The sequence below is a fragment of the Astatotilapia calliptera genome, chromosome 7 (genome assembly GCF_900246225.1).
Source record: "Astatotilapia calliptera chromosome 7, fAstCal1.2, whole genome shotgun sequence".
Taxonomy (NCBI): domain Eukaryota; kingdom Metazoa; phylum Chordata; class Actinopteri; order Cichliformes; family Cichlidae; genus Astatotilapia; species Astatotilapia calliptera.
Genome location: NC_039308.1, coordinates 43086865 through 43114390, shown reverse-complemented (window position 1 = coordinate 43114390; position 27526 = coordinate 43086865). Strand labels below are relative to the sequence as shown.

At 37.1% G+C, this 27526-nt stretch overlaps 1 protein-coding gene across 4 annotated transcripts in view; it reads left to right on the top strand.

The window, feature by feature from the left end:
* Positions 1-27526, top strand: part of cadps2 (Ca++-dependent secretion activator 2) — a 186005-nt gene that overhangs the window by 49126 nt on the left and 109353 nt on the right. For all 4 annotated transcript variants that reach the window (XM_026174893.1, XM_026174892.1, XM_026174894.1 and 1 more), the window contains exons 10-12: positions 125-233; positions 704-904; positions 24038-24174. In XM_026174893.1, coding sequence (XP_026030678.1) covers positions 125-233; positions 704-904; positions 24038-24174 — 447 coding nt within the window. The remainder of the gene's footprint in view (positions 1-124; positions 234-703; positions 905-24037; positions 24175-27526) is intronic.

Here is a 27526-nt window from a genome sequence, read left to right as displayed (position 1 = left end):
TTTTGTGGGACAGCAAAGAAAATGAACCTGGAGAACTTTCATGTCTATGGACTGTGTGTGGGTGTGTGTGCATGCATGTGTGTCTGTTTTTGATTGCTCATGAATTTGTGTCGCTGTCCTGCAGGTTAGTCAGTACACATTTGCAATGTGCAGCTATAGAGAGAAGAAGGCTGAGCCTCAGGAGCTGATGCAGCTGGAGGGCTACACAGTGGACTCCTGTGAGCCTCGGCCAGGTAGACATGAAAAAGAAATGTTAAAAACAATAGCACGATAGATTTTGATCATCTTGAAACTGATTGTGTACAAAGAATAAAGTTATTGGAGCCAATAAAATAATTAAAACAACTCTAATTTATGGAATTATACTAATCTCCCCAAAACACTGTCAAAAAAGCTGTTTAAATGTTACGTTTAAATGCAATTTTTATAATTTTTGTTGTGTTATCTGTTTCTCTGCTAAATTTTGTTCATAACCACGTTCTCTATTTTGAAGATTACATTACAGACTTTTCAATATCTCACTTTTGAGAAAAGTAGGGAGCACAGATTTACTACAGTTTAAAAACAAATTAATTATAAATCATCAAGAAATGATTTCATGGAATATGATGAATATGATGAAATTGTCACAAAGTAAGATTTGGATGTGCTTATTTTTCATTATTCTTCCCTTTAACATTCACTTCTTTTATCTCCTCTTTAGGTCTGCAAGGTGGTCGGGTTTTTTTTAACGTGTTGAAGGAAGGCGATTTGGTGATGTTTGCTTGTGATGATGAGCAGGAACGGGTGCTGTGGATCCAGGCCATGTACCGAGCGACTGGACAGTCCTACAAACCGATCCTCCACCCCAAAAACAAAACCCCAAACTGCAGAGGAGGAAACCAAAAACTGACATCCCCCATCAGTAAGTTCAGCTTCTCACTCGATCTGTTTTGATTATCTGAATGTCATTGAAGAAATGAAAAGTGGCAAACTACAGAAAGTGTTCGAATAGCTTTTAAAATCAAACAGTGTTTATTGGGAAAGGAACCACAACTGTAAAACACAGAGTTCAGGTGCATAGTTACATATTCTGTTGAATGCTTCTGCCTGCAATCTTTATTTATCTATAGAGACTTGGCAGAACCTGAGTGATTGTAAGTTGTTGTTTTCTAAGTTTTAGTGTCTTTATTATTGTGGTTGCTCTTAAATGGAAACCATTAGAAAACCTTTAGTTTTCGTTTATTTTAGTGAAATTAAAACTGTAAATAGAACCATTTGTATAAAAGCAGGTCAGTTACAAATCTTTCTCTTGAGAGATAAATCCAAATTTACTTGATGATTTTTGTCGCATTCCCATAATTTACTTCCTAACAGTGAAACAGGTTGGTGGGAATGTACTTTTTTTTTTTATGTACCAGGTCCGACTCAAGAAAAGTTTAAGGTATAAGTGTTGTTGTAATAATAATAATAATAATAATAATGATAATGATAATAATAATAATGATGATGATGATGATGATGATGATGACGATGATGATGACGACGACAACAACAACTTCTGTTTAAAAGCGCCTTTCAAGACACCCACGGACACTTAACAATAAAATAAAACACAGCAAAACAATGACAAAATGAATAATAATAATAACAATACAAAGATTGTTATTATTATTGTTGTTGTTATTATATTAGAGTCACATTAAGAAAAAATAGATTATTGATCATTTTGAGAATAAAGTCAAAATTTTCATATTAAAATTGAAAATTTATTTTGAGAAAACATTTGTATTTGCATCTCCAGAAAAAAGTCAAAATGTGGAGATCATCACGGTTGCTATACCCTGTCAATTAATTAAAGCCTACTTCAGAAAATGTTTTAGTAGCAATAAAGGAAATGATTTCTCTTTTAGCACATAAACGATGCGGTGTATGTATAAGGGCATTGAAAGGATGGTTTGAGTAAGCTGCATCTGGTGAGATGGAAAAACACAAACAAGGAAGAGTTTGTGTTTTTCAAAATGAAGTGGCTGGTAAAGGACAAATGCAAGGTTATCAATAGTTACACCCTCATGCAGCAAAGAGATTGTGTGTTGTGTCAGACCGCTGATCAATTTGTTTTACTAAGTCATCTACACGAGGCGTTTTGTAGAGGTTACAGCAGTTGAGGCAGTTTGTTCTGAAACCGTAACTGTAATCTGCTCATAATTGGATGTGCGGATTACAGATTACAGTCGAAAATACAATTACAACTTTTTTCTCAAAATAGTATTTTAACTTTATTCTCAAAATTATCAATAATATTTTTTCTTAATGTGGCCCTAGTACACCTTCATACAAGTTTATTATACTATTATACTAATTTGTCAGAATACTGACAAATTAACAGTTTGACATGCACAACGTTACCATCATGTATCCTGAGATTACCATTATATAGCATTTCAGTGTTTTAGCACCAGCACTGCTGTAGAAACCTCACAGCAGCATTGTGTTTGTTGGTTCAGTCATACAATACAATACAATATAATACAATTGGATTATGCAATTATTTCCTTGATAGCTCATAGTATTACATTAGCACAGCCTTATCCTGGGGTTGTTTTGGTACTCTGTAGTCAGCCTAATGGAAAACAGTTTGATGGAAGAGAAACAGCACCTTTTTAGCATCAGGTTATGTTAAAATAAATAAAACTCTGTTGAAGCCTGCAGACCAAATCTGAAGAGTTTGATATCACTGTATGTTTTTCTAATTTTTGGTCCTGACAGTCTTTAATTTAAAGTAATTCTTTCCTTTTTTTTCTCATCCACTGCCATCCTTTTACCATAACACGTTTTTATTGCGATGTTGCTCCCTTCTTTCCACTGTACACAGTGTGAAGAGTTTTTCATTACAGAACACCAATCAGACAGCAGGTTCCAAGATGGTGTTTTTTGTTTGGAGAGGGTTTCATGTTCACATGCTGATTGGTTCTGTATCACACAGTCACACAGCAAGAGTCAGATCGAAACAGCTTAACAGCATTGTAGGTCACACTACTGTGAGAGAGGAAAAACAAACACAACATATGGTAAAGATGGAAGGAAGAGAGTATGAAGACAAAATTAAATGGTGACACTTTTTTCTTTAATACATCACATACTGTTCATCCATTTTCTTGCCGTGTTCTCATCTTCTTGAAATGACTTCCTCCTTTTTTCTTAACAGCACACAGTAATAAATGTAGCCTATTTTCAAGTCTGGAGGCCAGTTTGAATTAGAGACTCGCTTTGCACCCTTGAAAAACTTACTTTTACAATAATTGATTACATAGCCATGGGGGATAGATTTCATCACATCAGATATCTTTCTGAAAGTACTGGTACTAAGTTGGAGGATAAAATTCACCAACTGTTATCATCTTTAATGCCTTTTACCAACATATTGCAGAGCAGCTACTCCTGCACAGGTTGATTATCTTGTTAATCATTTACCTTCTTCACTACATATGCCTTGCATGACTATAAAGAGAGCCTCAAATCAGAAGTACTTAACTCCCTGGTATAACTGTCAAACTCAGTAATGGAGTCTCACTAATTTAGAAGATCATAATTTAGAGAAATAGTTTGCTGCTTTAATTAAAAAAAAAAAAAAGCCTTACTTAAAGCTAGAATATCCTAAAATTCATCACTGATTGAAGAAAATAAGAGCAACAGGTTTCTCTTCAGCGCAGTAGCCAGGCTGACACAAAGTCATAGCACTGTTGAGCCAAACATTAATACAATGGTATTAATGGTTGGCTTGCTATTAATAGTTAACAATTAACGAGTAATGACTTCATGAATTTCTTTACAAGTAAAATTTTAACGATTAGAGGAAAGAATCACTGATAATGATATCATAGATGTAGCATTATCTACGGCTACTTTCGGTACTTTCAGTACTTTCACTGATATTCATTTAGTCCTTTTCACCAATTAATCTTTTTAAATTAACTTCAGTAATTACTTCCTCCAAACCATCAAAGTGTCTTTTAGACCCCATTCCTATCCGGTTGTTCAGTCTGACGTCACTAGCCGTGTCTGGACCTAAACTCCGCTGCAGGTCCATATATCAAACGATCACTATGGCATTACTGAGAGTTGAAAAACTGTCTAAAGTCTTTCATCTTTAATAAAATGATCAGCGTTCTGCTCTACCAGGTGTAACAATTGAGTTTAACATCCAGGCATCCATGAAAACGGAATTTATGACATTTAACGGAGTTAGAAGTTAGCAGGGAGTTAGCTCGCTAGCTTCTATCTAAATACAATATAGCATGTCCTGACTGCGGGGTTTTGGAAACAAATTAAAACGTACAGCTCTGTTATCACTTCCAACATAAATGAAGACAGAAAACTAAACAGCAGTGACGTTTGTAGGGTTACTGAAGTTGGGCTAGCTGGTACATAATGATGTGCTACGTGACCGCTAGCGACACAGCTATGTTAGTATAATATAAACAAGCTAACTTGTTTTCCACTCGATAAAAGTTAATGTGAGTGTTCTCGTGGTCAGGAACAAATGTAATCGCATGGCAGGATGTTGTAAAAGGACCAAACTTCAGCCAGGAGAACAACTGAGATAATCCATCCACAATACGAGGTTAGTCATTCATATACTGCTGCATGGGCTGTGCTGTAGTTACATCCTAAGGTTTTAAAAACTGAGCTTAAATAAATGATTAGCGGTAATAAAAGCCGAGGGAGGTCAACAGTGATTACTGACTGTTTTAGGAGCTTTTTGAGATCAAATAGAAGAAAATACATAACATTAAACATGTTAACAACACAAAAGCCATATTAAACGCAGACTACTTTAGGCCCGGAAGTTTCGTCGTGTCATCACTGAACAACCGGATAAGACTGCTCAAAGAAGTTTTACCATTAATTAATGCTTCAATCTTAAATATGATCAACTTACCGCTAATAATTGGCTAAATACAACAGGCCTTTGAGCTGGCAGTAGTTAAACCATTAAAAAAAAGCCATCTCTTGACTCAGCAGTCTTATCTCTAACCTTCCTTTTATCTAAAAAAATCTTGAAAGAGTAGTTGTGAAACAGCTAACTCATCATCTGCTGAGAAATAGTTTATTCATAAGATAAGATAACCTTTATTAGTCCCACTCGTGGGAAATTTGTTGTGTCACAGCAGAAAGTGGACAGTGGAAAGTTACAGTAGCAAAAACTAAGAAAAACACTGGAATAGGACAGTATAATAAGAATAACATACTATATACAATAGAATAAAATACAACGTTGTCAGAAAAAGAGAATTGCACTCATCAACAAGGATGACAGCTTAGCCACCATTCTCCGGTCTCTTACCACCTCCACTGGGTCCAGAGAGCATCCTAGAACAGAGCTGGCCCTTCGGATCAGCTTGTTCAGTCTCTTCCTGTCCCCAGCAGAGATGCTGCCACCCCAGCAGACCACACCATAAAAGATGGCTGAGGCCACCACAGAGTCATAGAAGGTCTTCAGGAGTGGGCCCTTCACCCCAAAAGACCTGAGACTCTGTCCTGTCCAGTCCAGTTTATCGTTCACATAAACACCAAGGTACCTGTAGCTGTCCACAGCCTCAGTGTCCATACCTTGAATGTTCAGTGGTTGCACTGGAGGATGTTTGTGCCTGCAGAAGTCTACCACCAGCTCCTTGGTTTTACTAGTGTTGATTTGGAGGTAGTTCTGCTGGCACCAGTCCACAAAGTCTTGGGTCAGTTAAGGGTACTCCCTGTCATCCCCATCAGTGATCATCAGGCCGACTATTGCGGAGTCATCAGAGAATTTCTGAAGAAAGCACTGGGTGGAGTTGTGGGAGAAGTCTGCAGTGTAGATGGTGAAGAGGAACGGAGCCAGAACAGTTCCCTGTGGGGCCACCGTACTGCAGAAGACCCTGTCTGACACACAGCCCTGAGTTCTCATGTACTTTGGTCAGTCAGTCCTGCTTGTCCTCAGTCCAGCGTTCGATACTGTCAACCATAATATTCTATTAGAACAATTAGAGCACACTGTGTAGGTATTACAGCTACTGCACTGCAGTGGTTTGTATCATATCTATCTAAGAGACTCCAATTTGTTCATGTAAATGGAGAGTCTTCTTCACACACTGAGGTTAGTGATGGAGTTCCACAGGGTTCAGTGCTAGGACCAAAGCTGTTTACATTATACATGCTTTCCTTAGGCAGTGTCCTCAGAAGACATCAGCATACATTTTCACTGCTATGCAGACGACACCCAACATTATCTATCCACGAAACCAGATAACACACACCAATAAGTTAAACTGCAGGAATTTCTTAAAGACATAAAGAGCTGGATGACCTCAAATTCTGTGCTTTTAAATTCAGATAAAACTGAGGTTATTGTAATTGTCCCTAAAAACGTCTTGTGGTCAAAAAACTTAATGAACCACTTGTCTTTTTCTGTATTTCCCTCATTGTTCTATTTATATTTTTTGTCCTGTATTTATTTATTTTTCATCTTTTGTATAATTTTTCATTTGGACGTTTCTGTTTTACTCTTCCTTGACTGGACCTACAAACATTATTTTTTTTAAACCTGTATATAGAAGACATGTCTACATTTTCAACTCCTCCCATGCCAGGTACTGTGAAATGAAGCTGATTATAGCTGTATTTATGTAATGTGGTGTGACTGCGGTCCATTCTCGCCACAACTCGTTAGTGTTTAATGGAATAGATTGAAACGTCAATCGCGAGAGGTGCTGACACAGTGTTTGCAAAAGGAAATGGAAAGTTTCCCTGAAATAGCTCTTAACTGGGTGCAAAGTGTTGCTGTGTGTGTGAGCATGTTTGTGCGTAATGGGCTTGAGAGGAAGTCATTCTCACTTTAATAACGATCATAGCTGTTAACCTGCATCTTCATTTCCAGTCGCCCTGCAGGTGTGCTTTTGATAAAAATCAATGTGGGGGTTACATTTCACTAATGACTGCATGTGAAATGGGTTATTACCATTAATAAAGTCCCACTTGTTCTGTCTTGACTCCATGGAAATAGCTGCAATTTTTTTTTTTTAAACATGAGCGAGATGGTTTTGTTTTCTATTTGAAGGTTAATAACTCAGAGGTGAGACAATGAGAGCAGAGTCACAGTATCTTTTCTTTGTCTTTAGAACAGACAGCAGCATCAGATTTTATTGACTGGCGTGTCAGCTCTAATAATGAAGCTGTTTACACATGGAAGCCATGTCAGAGGCTCACACATATCAGCCTACTCACAGTTACTGTCCTGCTCCGTGAATCCACACTTTCTGTTTTCAGGGATTAACTGGTCATTTTATGTACCAGCTGATGCCCAACAGTTTTCTCACACTTAATGGTTTTCTGTGTAAAACCTTTAGATATTTGTGAATTCAGTCAGCAGTCTTTCATTGTTGCTTGTTCAGACTGGTTGAGACTGTTGTTGTATATATAATAGATGACTGTAGCCATTGTTATCTGTTGATTTTAAAAAAAAAAAACACTGTTGTGGAACATCAGTCTGAGCGTTTCTGCTATTGCCATTTAAAACCATAGATCTGACTCAGGAACAGAGAGGTTCACTGGCTGACTATTGGGGACAATAACTTACATAATAATAATAATGTGGCTATGGCTCAGGCTGGGGTAGCACAGGTTGTCTACTAATTGGGGAATTGTTGGTTCAATCCCTGAGTACTCCAGTCAGCAGGATTCTTGAGCAAGATACTGAACCCTGAGTTGCCCCAAGGATGAAATGTTCGTCAGAGTGTGAATGTTAGATATAAAAACAAATACTTGGGTAAATGAGACATGACGCTTTGAATTGCTGCAAAACCATTATATAAGAGCAAGTTTATTTACGATTTACGAGATTAACTTCATGTTATAATAAGGGTTATTGAGCAGGGGTTGTCGAGCTTTTGATGATCCTTTTCCAATGACTATGTATGTGAGCTGTAAGTTGTTATGTAGTTGGGTCACTATGCCATAATCACTGAATTTCATTAGAATTCAATGGCTTCTTTAAAGTTGTCTGCATTTGTAAATGGTGACTAGAACTTGGAACATGAAGCCTTGGAGTGGATCTGTTATCTGCTAACCAAATATTCTGACTACAGTGAGAGCCCTAAATACTTCCAGTGCTAAGTAAACCCACTAGCTAATGGGTTACCAGACTTATCAGCAGTTAGACTTTCTGGAGAAGCCACACAAATGATACTAAGTATCATTTTCCCCAGAGAAATATAATGTATTTATATATTAATTGGTTTTATAGTGCTTTTCTTGTCTTACTGACCCCTCAAAGGACTTTGGACCACATGTCACGTTGTAACTGTTCATTTATATGGTATTTTAATCTGTAGGCTCTGAGCACTTTAACAACTGCACATCCATCAGCAATTTGGAATCTCCAAAAGGGATAACATGCATATCTTTGGGCTGTGAGAGAAACCTGGAGCAGGCAGAGAAAACTTACACAGGAACCAGGAACAATGTTGCTGTGAAGTGACAGTGTTAGCACTTCACTATCACTATTGTCCATATATTACCTATGCAAACATAGTACTTAAAAAAAGCAAAATTGCCATTGTGCTGACTGTAAAATTAAAAAGGCTACAGTGTGTATATATATAGTGGGGGAAATCCCCCCTGCAGATTTTGCAAGTTTGCTCACTTACGAAGGAATGAACAGTAACTGATTTTTCTGGTAGTTTAATGAAGGGAGAATATCAGTGAAAGTAGATTTGCATGTCAGTGAATGAAATAACTATTTGATTCTCAAGCAAAACAAGGGTTCCTAGGTTTTGGTCCCAGTGTCTTGAGTCTATTCTGGGTTATTAGGTGTGATTCATTCTTTGTTTTCGTTATCATGTTTGCCCTGTGTTCTCTGTGCTTTGTGTCGTTATCGTTTCTGTCCGGGTTTGTTGCTGTTGCATGTTAGTAGTTGTTTGTCTGCTGTGCTGGTATATACAGGGAGTGCAGAATAATTAGGCAAATGAGTATTTTGTCCACATCATCCTCTTCATGCATGTTGTCTTACTCCAAGCTGTATAGGCTCGAAAGCCTACTACCAATTAAGCATATTAGGTGATGTGCATCTCTGTAATGAGAAGGGGTGTGGTCTAATGACATCAACACCCTATATCAGGTGTGCATAATTATTAGGCAACGTCCTTTCCTTTGGCAAAATGGGTCAAAAGAAGGACTTGACAGGCTCAGAAAAGTCAAAAATAGTGAGATATCTTGCAGAGGGATGCAGCAGTCTCAAAATTGCAAAGCTTCTGAAGCGTGATCATCGAACAATCAAGCGTTTCATTCAAAATAGTCAACAGGGTCGCAAGAAGCGTGTGGAAAAACCAAGGCGCAAAATAACTGCCCATGAACTGAGAAAAGTCAAGCGTGCAGCTGCCGAGATGCCACTTGCCACCAGTTTGGCCATATTTCAGAGCTGCAACATCACTGGAGTGCCCAAAAGCACAAGCTGTGCAATACTCAGAGACATGGCCAAGGTAAGAAAGGCTGAAAGACGACCACCACTGAACAAGACACACAAGCTGAAACGTCAAGACTGGGCCAAGAAATATCCCAAGACTGGTTTTTCTAAGGTTTTATGGACTGATGAAATGAGAGTGAGTCTTGATGGGACAGATGGATGGGCCCGTGGCTGGATTGGTAAAGGGCAGAGAGCTCCAGTCCGACTCAGACGCCAGCAAGGTGGAGGTGGAGTACTGGTTTGGACTGGTATCATCAAAGATGAGCTTGTGGGGCCTTTTCGGGTTGAGGATGGAGTCAAGCTCAACTCCCAGTCCTACTGCCAGTTTCTGGAAGACACCTTCTTCAAGCAGTGGTACAGGAAGAAGTCTGCATCCTTCAAGAAAAACATGATTTTCATGCAGGACAATGCTCCATCACACGCGTCCAAGTACTCCACAGCGTGGCTGACAAGAAAGGGTATAAAAGAAGAAAAACTAATGACATGGCCTCCTTGTTCACCTGATCTGATGTTATATTGAGATGAGATGTTATATTGGTTTCACTGGTAAAAATAAATAATTGAAATGGGTATATATTTGTTTTTTGTTAAGTTGCCTAATAATTATGCACAGTTATAGTCACCTGCACACACAGATATCCCCCTAAAATAGCTCAAACTAAAAACCAACTAAAAACTACTTCCAAAAACATTCAGCTTTGATATTAATGAGTCTTTTGGGTTCATTGAGAACATGGTTGTTGTTCAATAATAAAATTATTCCTCAAAAATACAACTTGCCTTATAATTCTGCACTCCCTGTAGTTACAGTCCTGTTGTCTTCCCATTCTGTATTCCTTTGTGTCCCAGTTTCATCTGCTTTTGTCCTTTTATCTTCCCATGTTCCCCGGCCTAGTGATCATGTTCTCCATTATCTTGAGTTACCCTTATTCCCCATTCTGGTGACTGTCTCTGTGTCTGCCAGTCAATGTCTCCATGTTTGTTTACTACTTTCAATACCATTAATATTTATATAGACTCTTTTTCTCCAATTGATCCTTCTGAGTTAACGGTCAACATATCTTTTAGACCAGCAGGTTGGGAAGTCCAGGCCTCAAAAATTCTTATTTCACTCAACTTTCATCTAATGTTTTTTTCTTTTCTGGATTTTTGGATGATATTCTTTCTCTCTTTATCAAAATGAATCTACCATAAAAATGAGAAACAATATAGATATGTTAAAATGATCTTTTCTTTGCAAGACACTGGAGTTACAATTTCCACTTCTAAATACCTGGGACACTGTACAATATGTAATTAAAAAGAGAATACATGGGTTTTGCAGATCTCATAAACACATTTTATTCACAATAGAACATAGAAATATAACAAATATTTAAATTGAGACGTTTTACTATTTTTAGTATAAACTAGTACCTCGTTTTAAGGGCAGCTCCACAGCAGGGATAGGTGCAAGAAGAGGCTGGAAAAGTATATAGTACAGGAAACAAAAACAACTGGAGGAAGGTTAATTGGCAGACAACCAGTTTATTCTGGTAAAGTAAAGATGGGGCAAAGGTTCAGCAATTTCACAATAATGTTCCCTTTAACATAAAATTGCAAATAATCCTGTTATCTGTAGTACGTAATATCCTCTAAAGACTCGTGCGAAATCTCTGTGCCAAAGAGATGAGACCAAAAACAAAAGGATACCAATGTTTTTATAGGCTTGTAATGCAGTCTTAATCACTTTGTTTTAGAAATGTTAACTCTCTAAAGCCTAACATGTTGCCAGACATGACACCAGACAGATGTTTTGCAACTTTCATTTTCAGGATCTCTTCTGTGAATGTCCAGTGCTGTAAAACTTATAATTTCAACTGCCAAAGCAAATTAAATCTTTTTAAACAACAGATATTTCTCCTGAATTCCTTCTGAAAAATTTGAACACCACAGTTGATGTCCTGGTTCATCTCCTGAACCATTTGCTCAATTGAAAGAATTTCACTGGTTCCTGAAAGAGGTGGCTCTGTGCTTTTCAGTGATATTAGGGTCATTACGGTAATCCTCGCCACATCCAAATCTCGGCAAATAACACAGAAAACAACATAGCAAACCTATAACCTTGATTTAATTCATTTAATTTAATTTAATTTTAATTAACCTTTAGTTAAAAACAAGAACAAGAAACAATTCCATAACCTTAAAAAATAGCTTTAAGGATATACAGTAGTACCGTACAAAACAGTACTTACACTCAGAAACACCATGGAATTCAGAAGTTTTTGCTTTTCTCTTAATTTGGAAAATATCTTTTACTGTGTGAGGAATTGTCTAAAAAGTGGAGCTTTAGTGGAGCTTTTATTGTGCATTTCCTTTTACCATATTTTTTTTTTAAATTGTTTAGATGTGGGTGTTTGCTGTGTTGTTTGCTGAGATTTGGATGTGGCCCCTGTCCTGGGATTACTGTAATGATCCTAATATCATCGAAAAAGCACCGAGTTGATGCTTTTGGGGACCGCTGGGATTCTTCGATTGCGCCAGTAGTTCAAGCATTACAGTAGTTTGACTTAAAAGTTTGATCTAAATAGGATAAATCACTAGAGGCTATGGGAAAGTTTAGTCTTTATATTTAGCAATGAGAAAACCTATTTTTCAAGACATATGTTAGCTCTTTGTGGGGTCAATTAAGCTGCTAATGTTCTCACCTCCGAACTTTATTGAAAGGACAACCAAGTCTGAAAGAAATTTGAGTTAACATGATTTCAATGATTGAATGAAATGGACCAAGAACAAAGTCCAAATCAGTGGAAACCATCGGAGGCTGTGACTTTTGGACTCTTGAATTCCACTTTTCTCACACAGACATCGACTTTTTTTGTTAATATGTTAAGACAGATCTACAGAATGGCTCCTGAAGAGATGTTTCCACCTGTCATCTGTGTTTTTGAAAGAAGCTGGTGGTTGGTTTGAAATCAAGGATGATCCTGAGGGGAATGTCCAATTATGTTACGCTCTTGGGGTTCAGCATCCCTCTTAAATGCAGAAGAAGAGCTCTGAAAGTTTGTGTGTGCTCCTTTTTATTTTTTGACAGAGTTTAGTTTGTCTCTTTAAGCTCTACACAGTGTGAAGCTGCAATCAGCCAGACCAAGGCTGATGGACTTGTCTGTCTGTGTCTTCGTCTCTGTTTGTTCTGTCATCAGCAGAGCTGCTCTGCTCCGACAGGGAGGTCATGTCAAATCTTTCAACCATGTGCACCTGAAACTGAAACACTTTGTCCTTATCCTCTTTGTCTGCGTCAATAACCTGCCATCAGGGGCCACTGCCTCTTTTCAGAGCAGGTTGTCACATAGATGTGACTGTTGCTGTGATGATGGCAATGAAACGCAGACTAGATGGGTATAGAGAGGTTGGACAGAGATGAATACACATGAAGAGAAGATACAGATGAGCATGTGTTACATTTTAGTTGCGCACCTGAGATGGGTGGTGTTTTGGCAAACAATCGAAAATAATCTAGCAAACATAATCTTTCTTTTTCTTTCTTTTTAATTGGTGCTTTCTTGTTGAAACCTATTGCCTGTATTGACTGGAATGAAGTGAGCTGGGCCAAAAGACTAGTTGGAAAGGTCTAATTAAGCATGGCGGTAGCATATTATAGTGCATGTAATTTTAAGTACAGCTTAATTTCATGGTAATTCCCAGACATTTCTTTTCCCCTTATGTTACATCACAAGTACGCTGTACTTCTCATGGCATGAGCCTTATGGAGCTTTCTAACTTCCATATATTTTACAGGGAAGGGTGCAAATTGTACTGTAAGTAATTTTAAGTTCAGTGTAATTAGATAGTAAGTAAAGACTGCTTAAGTAATTTGGTGCATAATGGACGCTTCACTATGAAACTCTCTTGTTATGTTAAATATAAAAATGATAGTGTAATACGAGCTTTTCTTCCTTTCTTATTACAAACTATACATTCATCCATACAAACTTTGCAAGCTCATCTGATCCTATAATAATGGAGACAAAATTTGTTATTTTCATTAACCATTAATTAAAAACAATAACATGAAACAATTCCATAACTCTGGAAAAAATGGCTTTAAGGATACAGCACTGTACAAAACAGTACTTACACTCAGAAACACCGTGGAATTCAGAAGTTTCTGTTTTCCTCTCAATTTGGAAAATGCTTTTTCCTTTGAACAAGTGTCCAAAAACATGAGACTGACTGCATATTTCGCAGTCATCCCAAATAACAGGGTAGCACACCAAAGCCTTCTCCTTTTTGAGTGATGTCCACCTGTACAGACAATCAGACAATTGAAGATCATGTTTTCAGCAGTCTTGAATACACTTTTTCCCTTTAGCATTAAAATCATAAATGAACTACTTGTCCTATGACAGCTGGCAGAAGATCCACCCTCCCTGTAACCTTTGCACTTGAATTACTTGACTAAGGATCTTGGAAAGAAAAGCGTCTGGATTTCTTTAAGTTGCTTGAAAATGTTACCTCTCATCCGAGAAGCTTCTTCAGTTCTGAACTGAATTGAATTCCGAATTGCCTTAATTTTTCGTAGCATAGGTTCAACAAGGTGCTGGAAACATTCCTCTCAGATGTTTTTCACCATACTGACATGATAGCATTACAAAGTTTCTGCAGACTTGTCATCTGAGGAGATTCACTCCTGTGGACACGGACGCTGTCCAAGACTGATGACACTGGGGTCTTCCAGGATTAGCAGACCCCCACAATACTCTGCACATACTAATCTTTGAGAGCGTGTGTGGGAAACCGTCCAGAAGTGGTGGCTCGTCATTTGCGACCTCTCGAAAACTCATAAGTTGATGTTTTTGAACCGTAGCGGTGAGTGAGAGGAAGGACGCTAGCATCAACTAGCTAGCCGGTCGTCACGGCAAAGCTACAAGAGCGTCTCTCAGCATGGGCCCGAAAAAATTTCTGTCAGCCGAGGAAGGAGACGATATTAAGAAGTCGCTGCAGTTTATGACAGAGGAGATTTCTACTGTCAAACTGCAGCAGAAAGCCATCCTGGACCTGGTCGAGGAAGTTAAGGCTCTCCGCATCCAGAACGCCGAGAAGGATCGGCGGCTGGCGTACCTGGAGAACAGAGTGGCGGATTTGGAGCAGTACACCCGGATGAACGATGTTATCATCACGGGGCTTCGCATCAAACCCCGGTCATACGCCTGGGCGGTCACCACTGACAATGTAGGAGGGCCAGGAGAGGAAGATGTCAACTCCACGGAGCATCAAGTGGTTACCTTTCTACGGTCCAAAGGTGTGGAAGTGGATTATAACAACATTGAGGCTTGCCACCCTCTACCCCGAAAAAATGACAGTGACAAACCAGCCATCATTGTGAGATTTGCAAACAGAAAACAGAAAACAGCACTGTTAAAACAAGGAAAGAAACTGAAAGGATCCGATGTCTTCATGAACGAACATCTGATAAAAAGAAATGCGGACATTGCCAGGAAAGCACGTTACTTGAAGAAACAGGGAAAAATTCAAAATACATGGACCACCAACTGCAAAGTATTCATTAAACTCAATGGAACACCGGAACAAGCCAAAGTGTTGGTCATCAGAAATATGGAAGAGCTGGACAAATACTGAGGTCAACTTACTCTGGAGGTATGAATACACATGTGACGTGGCACACAACACAACACATGGCACAGTCCAAAAGAACTTCATCTGCATCCGGCAACAATATCAACATGACTCATTGGAATTCTCTTTATGATAATCTGGAACTGAGAACATTTCGATACACAGACCATAATGTTCTAGACTTAGAAAAGGATATAGACCCGGAAAATAATTTCTTCTACAACATCAGCTGTAACTGCTGCTACTTCACTGATGAACAGTTTAAGCACACCATCAACACGGAAAATAAATTATCAATAATCCATTTTAATAGCAGAAGTCTGTATGCCAACTTCAACAATATAAAGGAATATCTAAATGAGTTGACAAATCCATTTGGAATTATTGCCATTTCTGAAACATGGATCAATGCGGAGAAAGGAATGGACTTTGGACTGGAGGGATATGAAGTGAATTTTGTAAATAGAAGGAACAAGAGTGGAGGGGGAGTAGCTGTGTATGTGGATAAAAACCTAAACTACAAGGTGGTAGAAAGTATGACAACTGTAATTGATAATTTACTAGAATGTATAACAATTGAAATTTATAAGGAAAAAGAAAAAAATGTAATAATTAGCTGTATATATAGAACACCTGGCTCTAGTATTCAAGTATTTAATGACTTCATAGAGGAAATATTCTCTAAAACAAATCAAAAAGTTATGTTTATCTGTGGTGATTTTAATATTGACCTGTTGAATCCAAAAAAGCATAAAATGACCGACGAATTCCTAAACACTATGTACAGTTTGAGTTTACATCCTAAAATAACCAGGCCTAGCAGAATTACACCACATTGTGCCACCTTACTTGACAATATTTTCACTAACAATATGGAAAACAACATTGTGAGCGGAATATTAATTAATGACATCAGTGATCACCTACCAGTTTTTGCAGTTTATGACACTAATTATAAGAAAAATCAGCATGAAGAACAACTGAGATACAGACGTGTAAGGACAGAAGAAACTATGACTGCATTTAAGAACGATCTATTAAATCAGGACTGGGACAATGTGTACAAAGAAGCTGATATTGATATTGCATATGGCATATTTTTAAGAATATTCATGGAGTTGTACGATAAAAACTGTCCAACAATAAAATACAACAGAAAGCACAAATATTCAGATAGACCATGGCTCACTAAGGGTTTACAAAATGCATGTAAAAAGAAAAATACACTCTATAGGGAATACCTAAAACAAAGAACAAAAGATGCTGAAAATAAATATAAAAAATACAAAAATAAGTTGACCAATATTATACGTGTATGTAGAAAGGAGTATTATAGTAAAATATTGAACAACAATAAACATAATATGAAAGGAATATGGGATGTTTTAAACGGTATCATTAAAAATAATTCTGGACAACAAAGTTATCCACAATACTTTATCGATAATGGCAATATTATGGAAAACACTGCTGATAAGGTCAACAGCTTTAATCATTATTTTGTAAATATTGGACCAAAACTGGCAGAACAAATTCCTGAGTCACTGCCATCAGTAGACTGTAGTGAAAACCTGATTGAAAGGAACCCTAACTCAATGTTCCTCACATCAGTGGAGGAAAAAGAAATAATTGACATTGTACACATGTGTAAATATAAAACATCTACTGATTGTAATGATATTGACATGAAAATCGTCAAGAAGGTCATTGAAGGAATTGTAGGACCTCTAACATATATTTGCAACTTATCATTTCAGACGGGAAAAGTGCCAAACAAAATGAAAATAGCTAAAGTTGTGCCGCTGTATAAAACCGGGGATAGACGCCACTTCACAAATTACAGGCCTGTTTCTTTACTACCACAATTCTCCAAAATCCTAGAAAACCTGTTTAATAAACGATTAGACAAATTCTTAGATAAATATAAATTACTCTCTGACAGTCAATATGGATTCAGATCAAAAAGATCAACATCTCTGGCATTAATCGAATCAATTGAGGAGATTACGAATGCTATAGATCAGAAACAGTATGCAGCTGGAGTATTTCTGGATCTCAAGAAAGCATTCGACACAATCAATCATGACATATTAATTAATAAACTGGAACGGTATGGGATTAGGGGGGTTGTACTGCAATGGGTGAAAAATTATTTAAGTGACCGGAAACAATTTGTGAAGCTGGGTGTCCATTCCTCATCATGCTTGGACATTGCTTGTGGTGTTCCACAAGGCTCTGTACTGGGTCCAAAATTATTTATTATTTATATAAATGATATTTGTAAGGCATCTGATATATTAAAATTAGTATTATTTGCAGATGACACAAATATTTTTTGTTCTGGGGGGAATCTAAAGGAGCTGCTGGATACAATTACTTCAGAAATGTGCAAAATTAAAAAATGGTTTAACAGGAACAAACTATCGCTAAATCTAAGTAAAACTAAAATTATCTTATTTGGGAATTCCCTTAGAAATGCACAAGTGCAGATTCATGTAGATGGTGTGGAAATTGAAAGAGTACTTGAACATAAGTTTCTTGGTGTGATTATAGATGATAAATTAAACTGGAAGTCTCATATAAATCATATACATAACAAAATTTCAAGAAGTGTCTCAATCTTGAGTAAAGTAAAACACATTCTGGACCACAAATCACTCCACATTCTCTATTGTTCCCTGATTGCACCGTATTTGAATTACTGTGCAGAGGTTTGGGGCAATACTTACAAATGTTCGCTATCATCAATCTTTATATTACAAAAAAGGGCCATAAGGATAATCCATAAAACTGGTTACAGAGATCATACAAATTCACTATTCTTAAAATCAAAAATTCTAAAATTCACAGATCTGGTTCATTTTCTCACAGCACAAATTATATATAAAGCAATAAATAACCTGCTTCCTGACAATATTCTAAAAATGTTTTCTAAAAGGGAACGGGGATACAATTTGAGGGGGGAATTAAATTTAAAACATCCTCGTATCCGTACAACATTAAAAAGTTTTTGCATCTCTGTGTGTGGAGTGAAGCTGTGGAACAGACTAAGTAAAGATATGAAGCAATGTCCAAGCATGGCGCAGTTTAAAAAGCGGTTTAAGGATATGGTTATTACAGGGTACAGGGAAAAGGTAGAGATTTGATAGGGTGTTCTTGTCTAATATTTAAATGTGTGTGCGCATGCACGGGTTTGTTGGTATGGCTATATATATATATATATATATATATATATAATTGTAGGTTGTGTATCCTTGAGGTGTTAATGGGGTTATTGAAAATGTGTATATGTGCGTATGTGTGTATATACGTATGTATGGATAGATAGAAACATATATGTGTATATATTAAAAAAAATAAATAAATTACACATAACATATAATGTAATTGCAAGGAGGTATTTCTGTAGTCTATTGATACTAGATAGTGGAAAAGGGGTGGGATTAAATAAGCTTATGCTTCTTCCTGCTCCTTTTTGAACATGGACGTTATTTGGAGTTGTGGTTGCTCGTTTTCCTTTTGTTTGCTTTGTTCATTTGTCTCTTTTAATTCTATTTTTTTTTTATACTTTTTCAACATGTTCAAAATAAAGATTCAATCAATCAATCAATCTGCACATCCATCTTGAAAATACCCCATTTCACCACATCCCAAGCGAACCAGTTTGAGATGATTAAAGGTTTGAGATTTGGCACCACCTTCTCCTGTTAGCAACTTCCACTCCAGCAAGATATTTTCATACATAGAATACCTGAGTGTTATGCAAGCTAAAGTCCCTTGGTAATTCCGTCACCATGTGTCTCCTTTCCTGTAAGATAGCCATAATTTCAAAATACTCGTTATGCTATATTTTAAGTACTGGGTAAGTAAATTTAATTACTGGTTAATTCTATGGTGATTTCAGGAAAAACAACCATAACGTCTCCATCTCTTGCCAGTAAAGAGAAGCCAACAACAGATGTGTGAAAGCTCAATTTTAACTTTTTTTCTTTTTATTTAAAAAAGGATATTTAAAGCTTGCATGCTGTCATAAACACTTGAACAACTTTGATGCATACAGTGTGACTATTTATCCTGAATGATCATCACATCTTAAAGATCTCATCGTCGAAGTAGATTAAATAAAAGTTTGTTTTTTTATTGATTATGAATTCTGTTGCTGGAGTCTGAATTTGGTCCTTTTTGTTCCATGATTTCTAACATTTTTAAATATTTTTCATACTTAAATGTTTCAGATCATCAGTATTGAATAACAGACAAACATAATCTGCGGATTTAAAAAATGTAAATAAATAATGATTTAATGTTTTAAAGGAATTTATTAAAGTGGACCTTAAACACTACATATATTATTCATGAAATAAATCTAAAACAACTGCTGTAGATTTAAGACTGTCTGCGACTTGGTTTAAGCCATACGTGTTTACATTTTTTAGAACGTTAGAAGGTGTTGAGCACCATCTCGTGCCTGTAGAGAACATAACTTCACTGGGTTGGTTGATTGCTGCTAAGAGTTTGTTGCTTAGAGTAGTTTGTTAGTTAACTAGTGACAGAATTGATCATTTAGTGTAAACAAGGAAACTAAAACCAAAAAGCAGTGTAAGGGGTTGCTTTTGTACTGCCCCCTGCTGCAGCGGTTTTTATTTTTAAAAAGGCAAAGATACACTGCCCACTTTCATTCTGTCTCTTTAGCAGTAAGTGGTTTGTATGTTGTGTGTTAGTGTTGGGATTTCATTGTGCTTTGGTAAAAAAAGATATATTTTGTGATGTGATGCACATGTAGTAACCTGTTATTTTATGTATTGGTTGGATGTGCTGGCACAAGATGGCCCTCAACTGTTATAAATGCTTCAACTTAAACACTTATTTCTTAAATCCAGCTTCACAGACAGTGTTTACCTTTATGTTCTTTTAGAGTAGGGCTCCATGCTGTAATTAGTAGTAGAGATTTAAAATATTCTAGTGTTTTGTGTAGATCTAATATTTGGCAGTAGTCTATTCCGGAGTCTGGGACCTGCAACAGAGAGATGTAGCAGGTCCTTTCACAGCGAGATTTAGGTTTCGACCTTGGAATAAATAACATTAGTTTGCATTGTTTGCATGCATTGATAGAAGCTCAGATAGGTAAGAAGGGGCTCGTCTTACCTATCTGTTTAAAAACAAAACGTAAAATGTTAATTTGGTTCCTGTAACTAATAGGAAGCCAGTGTAAAGAGGCCAACACTGGGTTATATGCTCCCTCCATTTTGTACTAGTCAACAGACAAGCAGTTGCATTTTTGGACCAACTGGAGACGATAAATAGAGGACTGGTCGAAACCAAAGTATGCTGTAGACTCGCCCACTGATATATTCACATTTATAAGGCTGTTCTTGGTTTGCTTGCATGTAATTTATAGACTTCGTCAAAAAAGGTATTGTGTTAGATCCCAAGAGTTCTGTCTCAGAGGTTTGTGCTGAATTTAGAAAAAGACCATTCAAATTTGCAGCTCCTTCCTCTTGTAATCAGCTGCAGAGTAAACAAAAATGTATCGAACTTAATAAATCTAAGGCAATTTTAAATGTCTTGAATGCAGTTAATTCAGGCTGCTAATGTTTTGCCTGAATATTATTATTTGTTTCAATTAGTTTTAAGAAGGTATTCATTCTTTATTGACACTGAAGTTTAAAAATGTTGGTTGCTTCTTTGCTTTGTTTGTTTTGTTTTTTTACTTTCTGCCTGTACTTAACTGGTGTATGGATTTGTGTGTCTGTTTTATTCATTTATGAAACTTATAAACAATGGCTGTGCGTGTTTAGTTTAGGTTGCATGTAGCTACTAATACTAGTCATAGTTTGGTGTCCCCAACAGAAACCAGTCCTAAGAATAATCAATTGAATCTGTGCCTTTGACTGACCATTTTTTGTGCAATTGTGTGTCATGTTCAGCAAAACCAGAAAATTATGCTCATGTAGTCACACTAATGAGAAACTTCCAGAGCAGAAAAACCTGTAGATAGCCGAGAAAAATGCATGAAGATCGATCCATATTTTCTGCTCATTCACACACACACAGACGCACACACACGCGCACACACACAACCTGAACATAATAGCTGAAAGTTGGACTTGACAGAAATCAACATCACTCCTCCGGCCGTCTGTCTCCCAATCAATATTACCCCTCCTTTTCCCTCCTCTTATTATCAGTACTAATCTATATCTCTTTGTCTCGCTTTCTTTAGAGTCCTATCTCCTTCACTCCCTGTCTTTTCTCTAAATTACATTGAGGACAGTACACTGTTATGGAGGTAACAAATTTAAAATGACCTACATCGGAATTAGAGAGAAAGCAGGCCATCACACCCGAAGGGCAGTCGCTGACAGAAAAGTGGAAGAATGAAAAGAAAAGATGGAAAAAGAAAGCAGAGGAGCGTTGATTGGAAGTTGATTGTGGAGATTTCACTTCTCCTGTTTTTTTGTTTTTCGCTTTTCTCTTTTGGACAAAGGCAACAAGAAAATGAGGAGGAGATGAAAAGCACAAATGCCTGAGAGTCCTCATGGGCTTCTCTGCATCCACACAAAAAACAAAATGACAGCGATAATAAAAGTGATCACTAAAGCTTGTCTTGGGCATGAGCCACAGGCGTGGAAACAGCGCCAGTATTCTCAGTGAGCTGTGGTCTTTTGTGGGGCCATGTGTCACGGTCAGAAGCTTCCCATCCTGAAATGTACTCCCACAATAAAGGCAGAGTGGAGAGTGTTAGGCTTTTCATTTGGCAGGGCCATTATCAGAAAGGCCTGAAAGGACTGGAAATGACCCAGGTTTGCTCAGGCTGGGACACCCTGCGCCTCTTCGGCTTCTTTTATTTTTTTTTTCATTTTCTGTTGATTCTTTCATCACTGACCCCAAAGCCTCATTATCGCCTGCAGCTTCAGGCAGTGCACATCCAAAGTGAACTGTCAGGGCTGCTGCATAAAAATGACTTCATTACTAGCTATTCCAGAATGTACTCATATGAAAATCTTGTAATGTTTTTTTTCTCTGTTATCATTAATAAAACTCAGGAACACACCCAAGTTAATGAAATAAAATGCATGTATTGTGTGCATTTTTTTAAAATACATTTTTTAGTTTTATAGCTGGACTTTGTCCCACATTTGTTGCACTTTGTTTTGACACAGTCACATACACACCTGCCACCCCACAATACTCATAAGAAGAAATAAAAACTGCAATTTGCTTGATTTTTCCAATATTGTGCATCTTTACATTATGCAGTCACTTTTCTTTTGCAGTACACACATTAGGACTTTAGCATGTCTGATACCAAGACCTGAGACAAGACATGAATAGATCCATGGTATTGTATCAAACTTTCCATATTTTTAGTAAAAAAAAAAAAAAAAAAATATATATATATATATATATATATTTTTTTTTTCCTATTAATCACCCCTTTAAAACCCCTTTTTTCTAATATTTTCTTCTGTTTAACATGTTTCTCATGTATGACTGTGTTTGGAAACTGCAGTATTCATTTAACCTTAGTAATTCCACAAAGTGCTTCTCATTGTCTGTCTTGTCCATCCATCGTATGTCTATGGCAACAGCACTGCCAATGATGGGATAAAAGGATGAATCAGTGATTTGTCTTGTGCATACTGACCTGTTATTAGTTTGACCTGTAATCAAACTAATAACACTGTAATTTGTAGCAATCCCCTTTACCACCTGAGCTGTAGCTTTTTAAATATTTACATATTATTATAAAAGTAACTGACATGTTTTTATTTATAGTGGATTGCTCTCATTGGCATGTTCTTATTGCCATGGTTTAAGTATTTTCCAGCACTTACCGATGGTCATTAACACGGGTAAATGACTGAAATTATATGACTGTGGATACAAGTGGTTGAATTGAGCAGCAACTGTGCTCAGACTTGGAGAAGGGATGAGGAACTCAGACATGTGGTGGGAAGCTTTTAAGTCAAGACATGAGGTGGTTCGGCTCTTCCTGGGCGCCTCTACTTCAATGTTTTTAGGATGGGCTCATTTCTAAACTCTGGGAAGAAACCCTCAGAATGGACCGGAGAGATTTTAGTATATCCAGCCTGAAAACACCTTGGGACTGGGACTCTGCAGATGTCCCAGTCTTTCTGTCTCCTGTAAACTCAAACATACAGATGTAACGGTACCAAACCTTGACCCAGTGATTTTGCAAACTCCATTTTCTCAATCATATGACTTGACCCAGTGATGACACAAGATTGAACATGATTGAGCATGATTGCACAAACTCATTGCCATTGATGTTATTTCAGTTTCTGGCCTACTGGCTTATATACAATTAAGATCAAAGACTTGACTGAACACATACACTATTGTCAGAAGTCGAAGTCTCTTGTCATTGCCTCCTCAAAGTTTCTTAAGTCAGTCTCATTTGTCCCATCAGCTGTTGAGCAACTCACATTTTGTCATCAGTAAAACATGGCACATTGCACAATGTTTGAATGTAGACATGAAGCCTGATCTGCTGTTTTAATAACTGATTTATTGCTATTTTCCTGTCTGTGTTTTTTTTCTACCCTACTTTCAAGTGTTTAATGATCACCTCATGTTTCCTGAGTCAGTTGTTAAATGGCTCTTTGTGGGTAGTGTTGGGACATCTACTTTAATTATTCTAACTAATCTTTAGAGAAATATCCCATAGATTTATATTCAGGATTGCAACATCTCTCATATCTTTATCACTAATTGTTTCAATTGTTGTTGAGTTTCAGACCAAAGAGCATGTTTCCCTAACCTCATCCAGACTCCGCTGCTCTGAAAAAAAAAACACCATAGTAGCATAGTATGGATTTTACAGTTCACATCTAGTTATCGAGTTCAATTTTTTTAAACTCTTGGCAAGGTTGTGCACATCTAATTGTCGTTCCTTCATCCACCTCTGTATTTTCTTTTCAGGTCTTGATCCATCTCAGCGTCAGGCAGTGGAAAAGTTGATCTCAGCGTCTCCGTGTCAGTTCGACCACGCTGCCCTGTTCACCATTTTACAGAAACACACACTCCAGCATCGAATGAACGACTCCTTCTCCTGCCTGGTATGTGAACAAGAACCTTTTCATCATTCGTCTTCATTGACTATCCACAATACTGCTCATTCATCACACAAACTTTCTTCTATCATCTATACCAAAATACGTAAGCTGCTTAAAATCCTCATGAAACAGAGCAGTTAAAGAAGAACCTGCAGTGAGCTTGTAATGGTATTGCTAAAACAAGTTGTTTAATTAAAGTTTATGAATCACCAAAAAAATAACCAACAAGTACTTTAATACGTAGATAATATTTGTGTACATACAGTACATTTTACCTTCAGGGTTCTCAGTCTATAATGATGGCTTGACTGTGCAACCAAAACAATAAGAGGATTGTTTTTGGTTTCTGGTACTGCCAGTAAATTTGCCGGGTAGCAGAAAAAAGTGGACGCTACAAAACAGAAAGGTTCCCACTAATGAAGTGTGAGAATAATAGAAAGACAAAAGTAAAACAACACACTGATGCAAAGAGCTCCAAATGTTGTTGATGTTTTTAAAAAGGCATTCAGTTGGAATCATTTCTAAAAAAAAAAAAAACAACAACTAGTAAGTAACATCAAATACTTATTAGACTAAAACGAATGGATGGTAAAATGCATGGTGTTCACAATAAATTATTAATTACTGCCATACATTCTTTATAGAAATATCTACACACACTCTGATCACAACCAGACTTTCAACTATTGGATAAATTGATGACTTTTAAATAAAATTCAACTTCTTTTGTACATCACGTAGATGTATAGCTACTGTGACTTTCTAAAATATATTTTAAAAAAGCACACCTGTCCACCTGTTTTTTTTTAAATTACATCAGAATATTTTCATGAGCTAATACTGTCTATACTGTGGCAGGCTGTCCAGAGTGTACAGCGCCTTATGGATGAGCAGAAGAAATGAATAGTTGGATGGATTAATGTGTGTGTGGAAAAATTACAACATATATAAACATTTTCTGCATCTAGTAACATTTTTTGTCTGTTTTTATAGCTAGGATACAGTTAGATATTTAATATAGTTATAATTTATAGCTTTATGTCTGTACATGTAGTATATGTGTAAATAATCAAATCAGTCTATTCATTAACCGACCAAAGATTATTCAACAACTACTTTTAATGTTGTTTAATGCTTTCTCAACAGCTCAGTTACTTCTTAAAACAGAATAATTGCTACGATGCCTTCCAGTCAGGTTTTAGACAGAACCACAGCACTGAAACCGCTCTGACCAAAGTGTTTAATGACATATGTCTGAATACAGACAGTGGAAAAATGTCAGTCCTAGTTTTACTGGATCTCTGTGCAGCATTTGATACAGTTGACCACAACATATTACTCAAATGACTGGAGAACTGGACAGGTCTTTCAGGAACTGTACTAAACTGGTTCAATTACATACGTAGAAAACAGGAAATACTTTGTATCAATAGGTAACTTCACATCTGAGCAGACAAGTATCACATGTGGAGTTCCCCAAGGTTCCATCTTGGGACCCCTTCTGTTTAACATCTACATGCTCCCACTGGCACAGATTATAAACAACAACAAAATAAACTATCACAGCTATGCAGATGACACACAAATATATATCACAATGTCACCAGGAGACCGAGGCCCTGTACAGGCTCTTGGTAAATGCATTGAGGAAATCAATGACTGGTTGTGCCACAATTTTCTCCAGCTAAACAAAAACAAAACTGAGGTAATAGTCTTTGGCGCCAAAGAAAAACGATTACAGGTCACCAGAGAACTTCAATCTATACATCTAAAAACCACAAACCAGGCGAGAAATTTGGGTGTAGTGATGGATGCAGACCTAAACTTAGAAAAACACATTAAGACAATAACAAAGTCAGCTTACTATCACCTCAAGAATATTTCAAGGATAAAAGATCTGATGTCTCAACAGGACCTGGAAAAACTAGTCCATGCATTCATCTTTAGTAGGCTTGATTACTGTAACAGCATCTTTACAGGTCTACCTAAAAAATCAGTCAGACAACTACAGCTCATTCAGAACTCTGCTGCTCGAGTCCTCACTAAGACCAAAAAAGTGGACCACATCAGTCCAGCTCTGAGGTCCTTACACTGGCTGCCTGTCCGTCAGAGGATAGACTTTAAAGTTCTGATGCTGGCCTATAAAGCTCTGAATGGTTTAGGACCAAAATACATCAATGACCTCCTGACCCAGTATGAACCATCCAGATCCCTCAGGTCATCTGGATCCGGTCTTTTATCAGTTCCCAGAGTCAGAACCAGACACGGAGAAGCTGCATTCAGCTTTTATGCTCCTTATATCTGGAACAAACTCCCAGAAAGCCTCAGATCAGCTGAAACACTCAGTTTATTTAAATCCAGGTTGAAGACTCACCTATTCTCAGCTGCATTTGAATAAAGCACCAAATCCACACTTTAAGCTTAAATTTCAAAACTTACATTTAACTACTGATCTTATCTATTTCTGATTTTATATACTGTTGTTTGTTTGTTTGTTTGTTAATTAGTTAGTTAGTTTATTTGCTTGTTTTAATCAATTTTAAATCATGCTTTTTATTTGTTCTTGTTTCTAATGTCTCTGTAAAGCACTTTGAATCACCTTGTTGTTGAATTGTGCTATACAAATAAACTTGCCTTGCCTTGCCTTGCCTTGCCTTTAACCGGTTAATCCCTGGATTTTTTACTCACAACATAATCCCCAAATTCACTCACCTCGCCAATTGTGAGGCCAAAATGAATAACACACTATTTGAACAAAAGATAAAAAGATAAACTTAATATATTTTTTCTTCTCCTTAACAAAAGATAAAATAAGAATTAAAAGCTTTTTAACAATGAATCGGTACGCACTGATGTCACTGAACTTCATTTTAGCACTAGACAAGCCGTTCAGCTAATTTGTCATGCTCGGTGACCTTCAAATAATGGTGACGGGTTGCATTTTAACAACAGATGCAGCCTGGCCCCAGTCCAGGGACCTCCTAGGTGGAAATAGTCATCTTTTCAAACGTGAATAATTTGTGATGCCTTCAGTTGTGCTTAAATGTCTGCTGGTTTTGGATTAGTGCTCCAACAAAATAAGAATTTTTAAACTCGTAAATATAATTTTAATTTAGGTTCTGCTGTTTTCTATCCAAATTATTGTTGAAGCACTGCATATTTAAAAAATGAATGAAAACAAAAATAACTAAAACTTTTCAGAACAGTTTGAAGAATGAAAGAGATGTAGGAGCTCAGTGCGTGTGTGTGTGTTCAGCCTGGGGCGCTCTCTCACACTGATTAAGGGGATAAGCACTCTAATCAATACTTTCCAAATAGGAACATGACCCTCATGGACAACTGCTGTTCTGAGTCA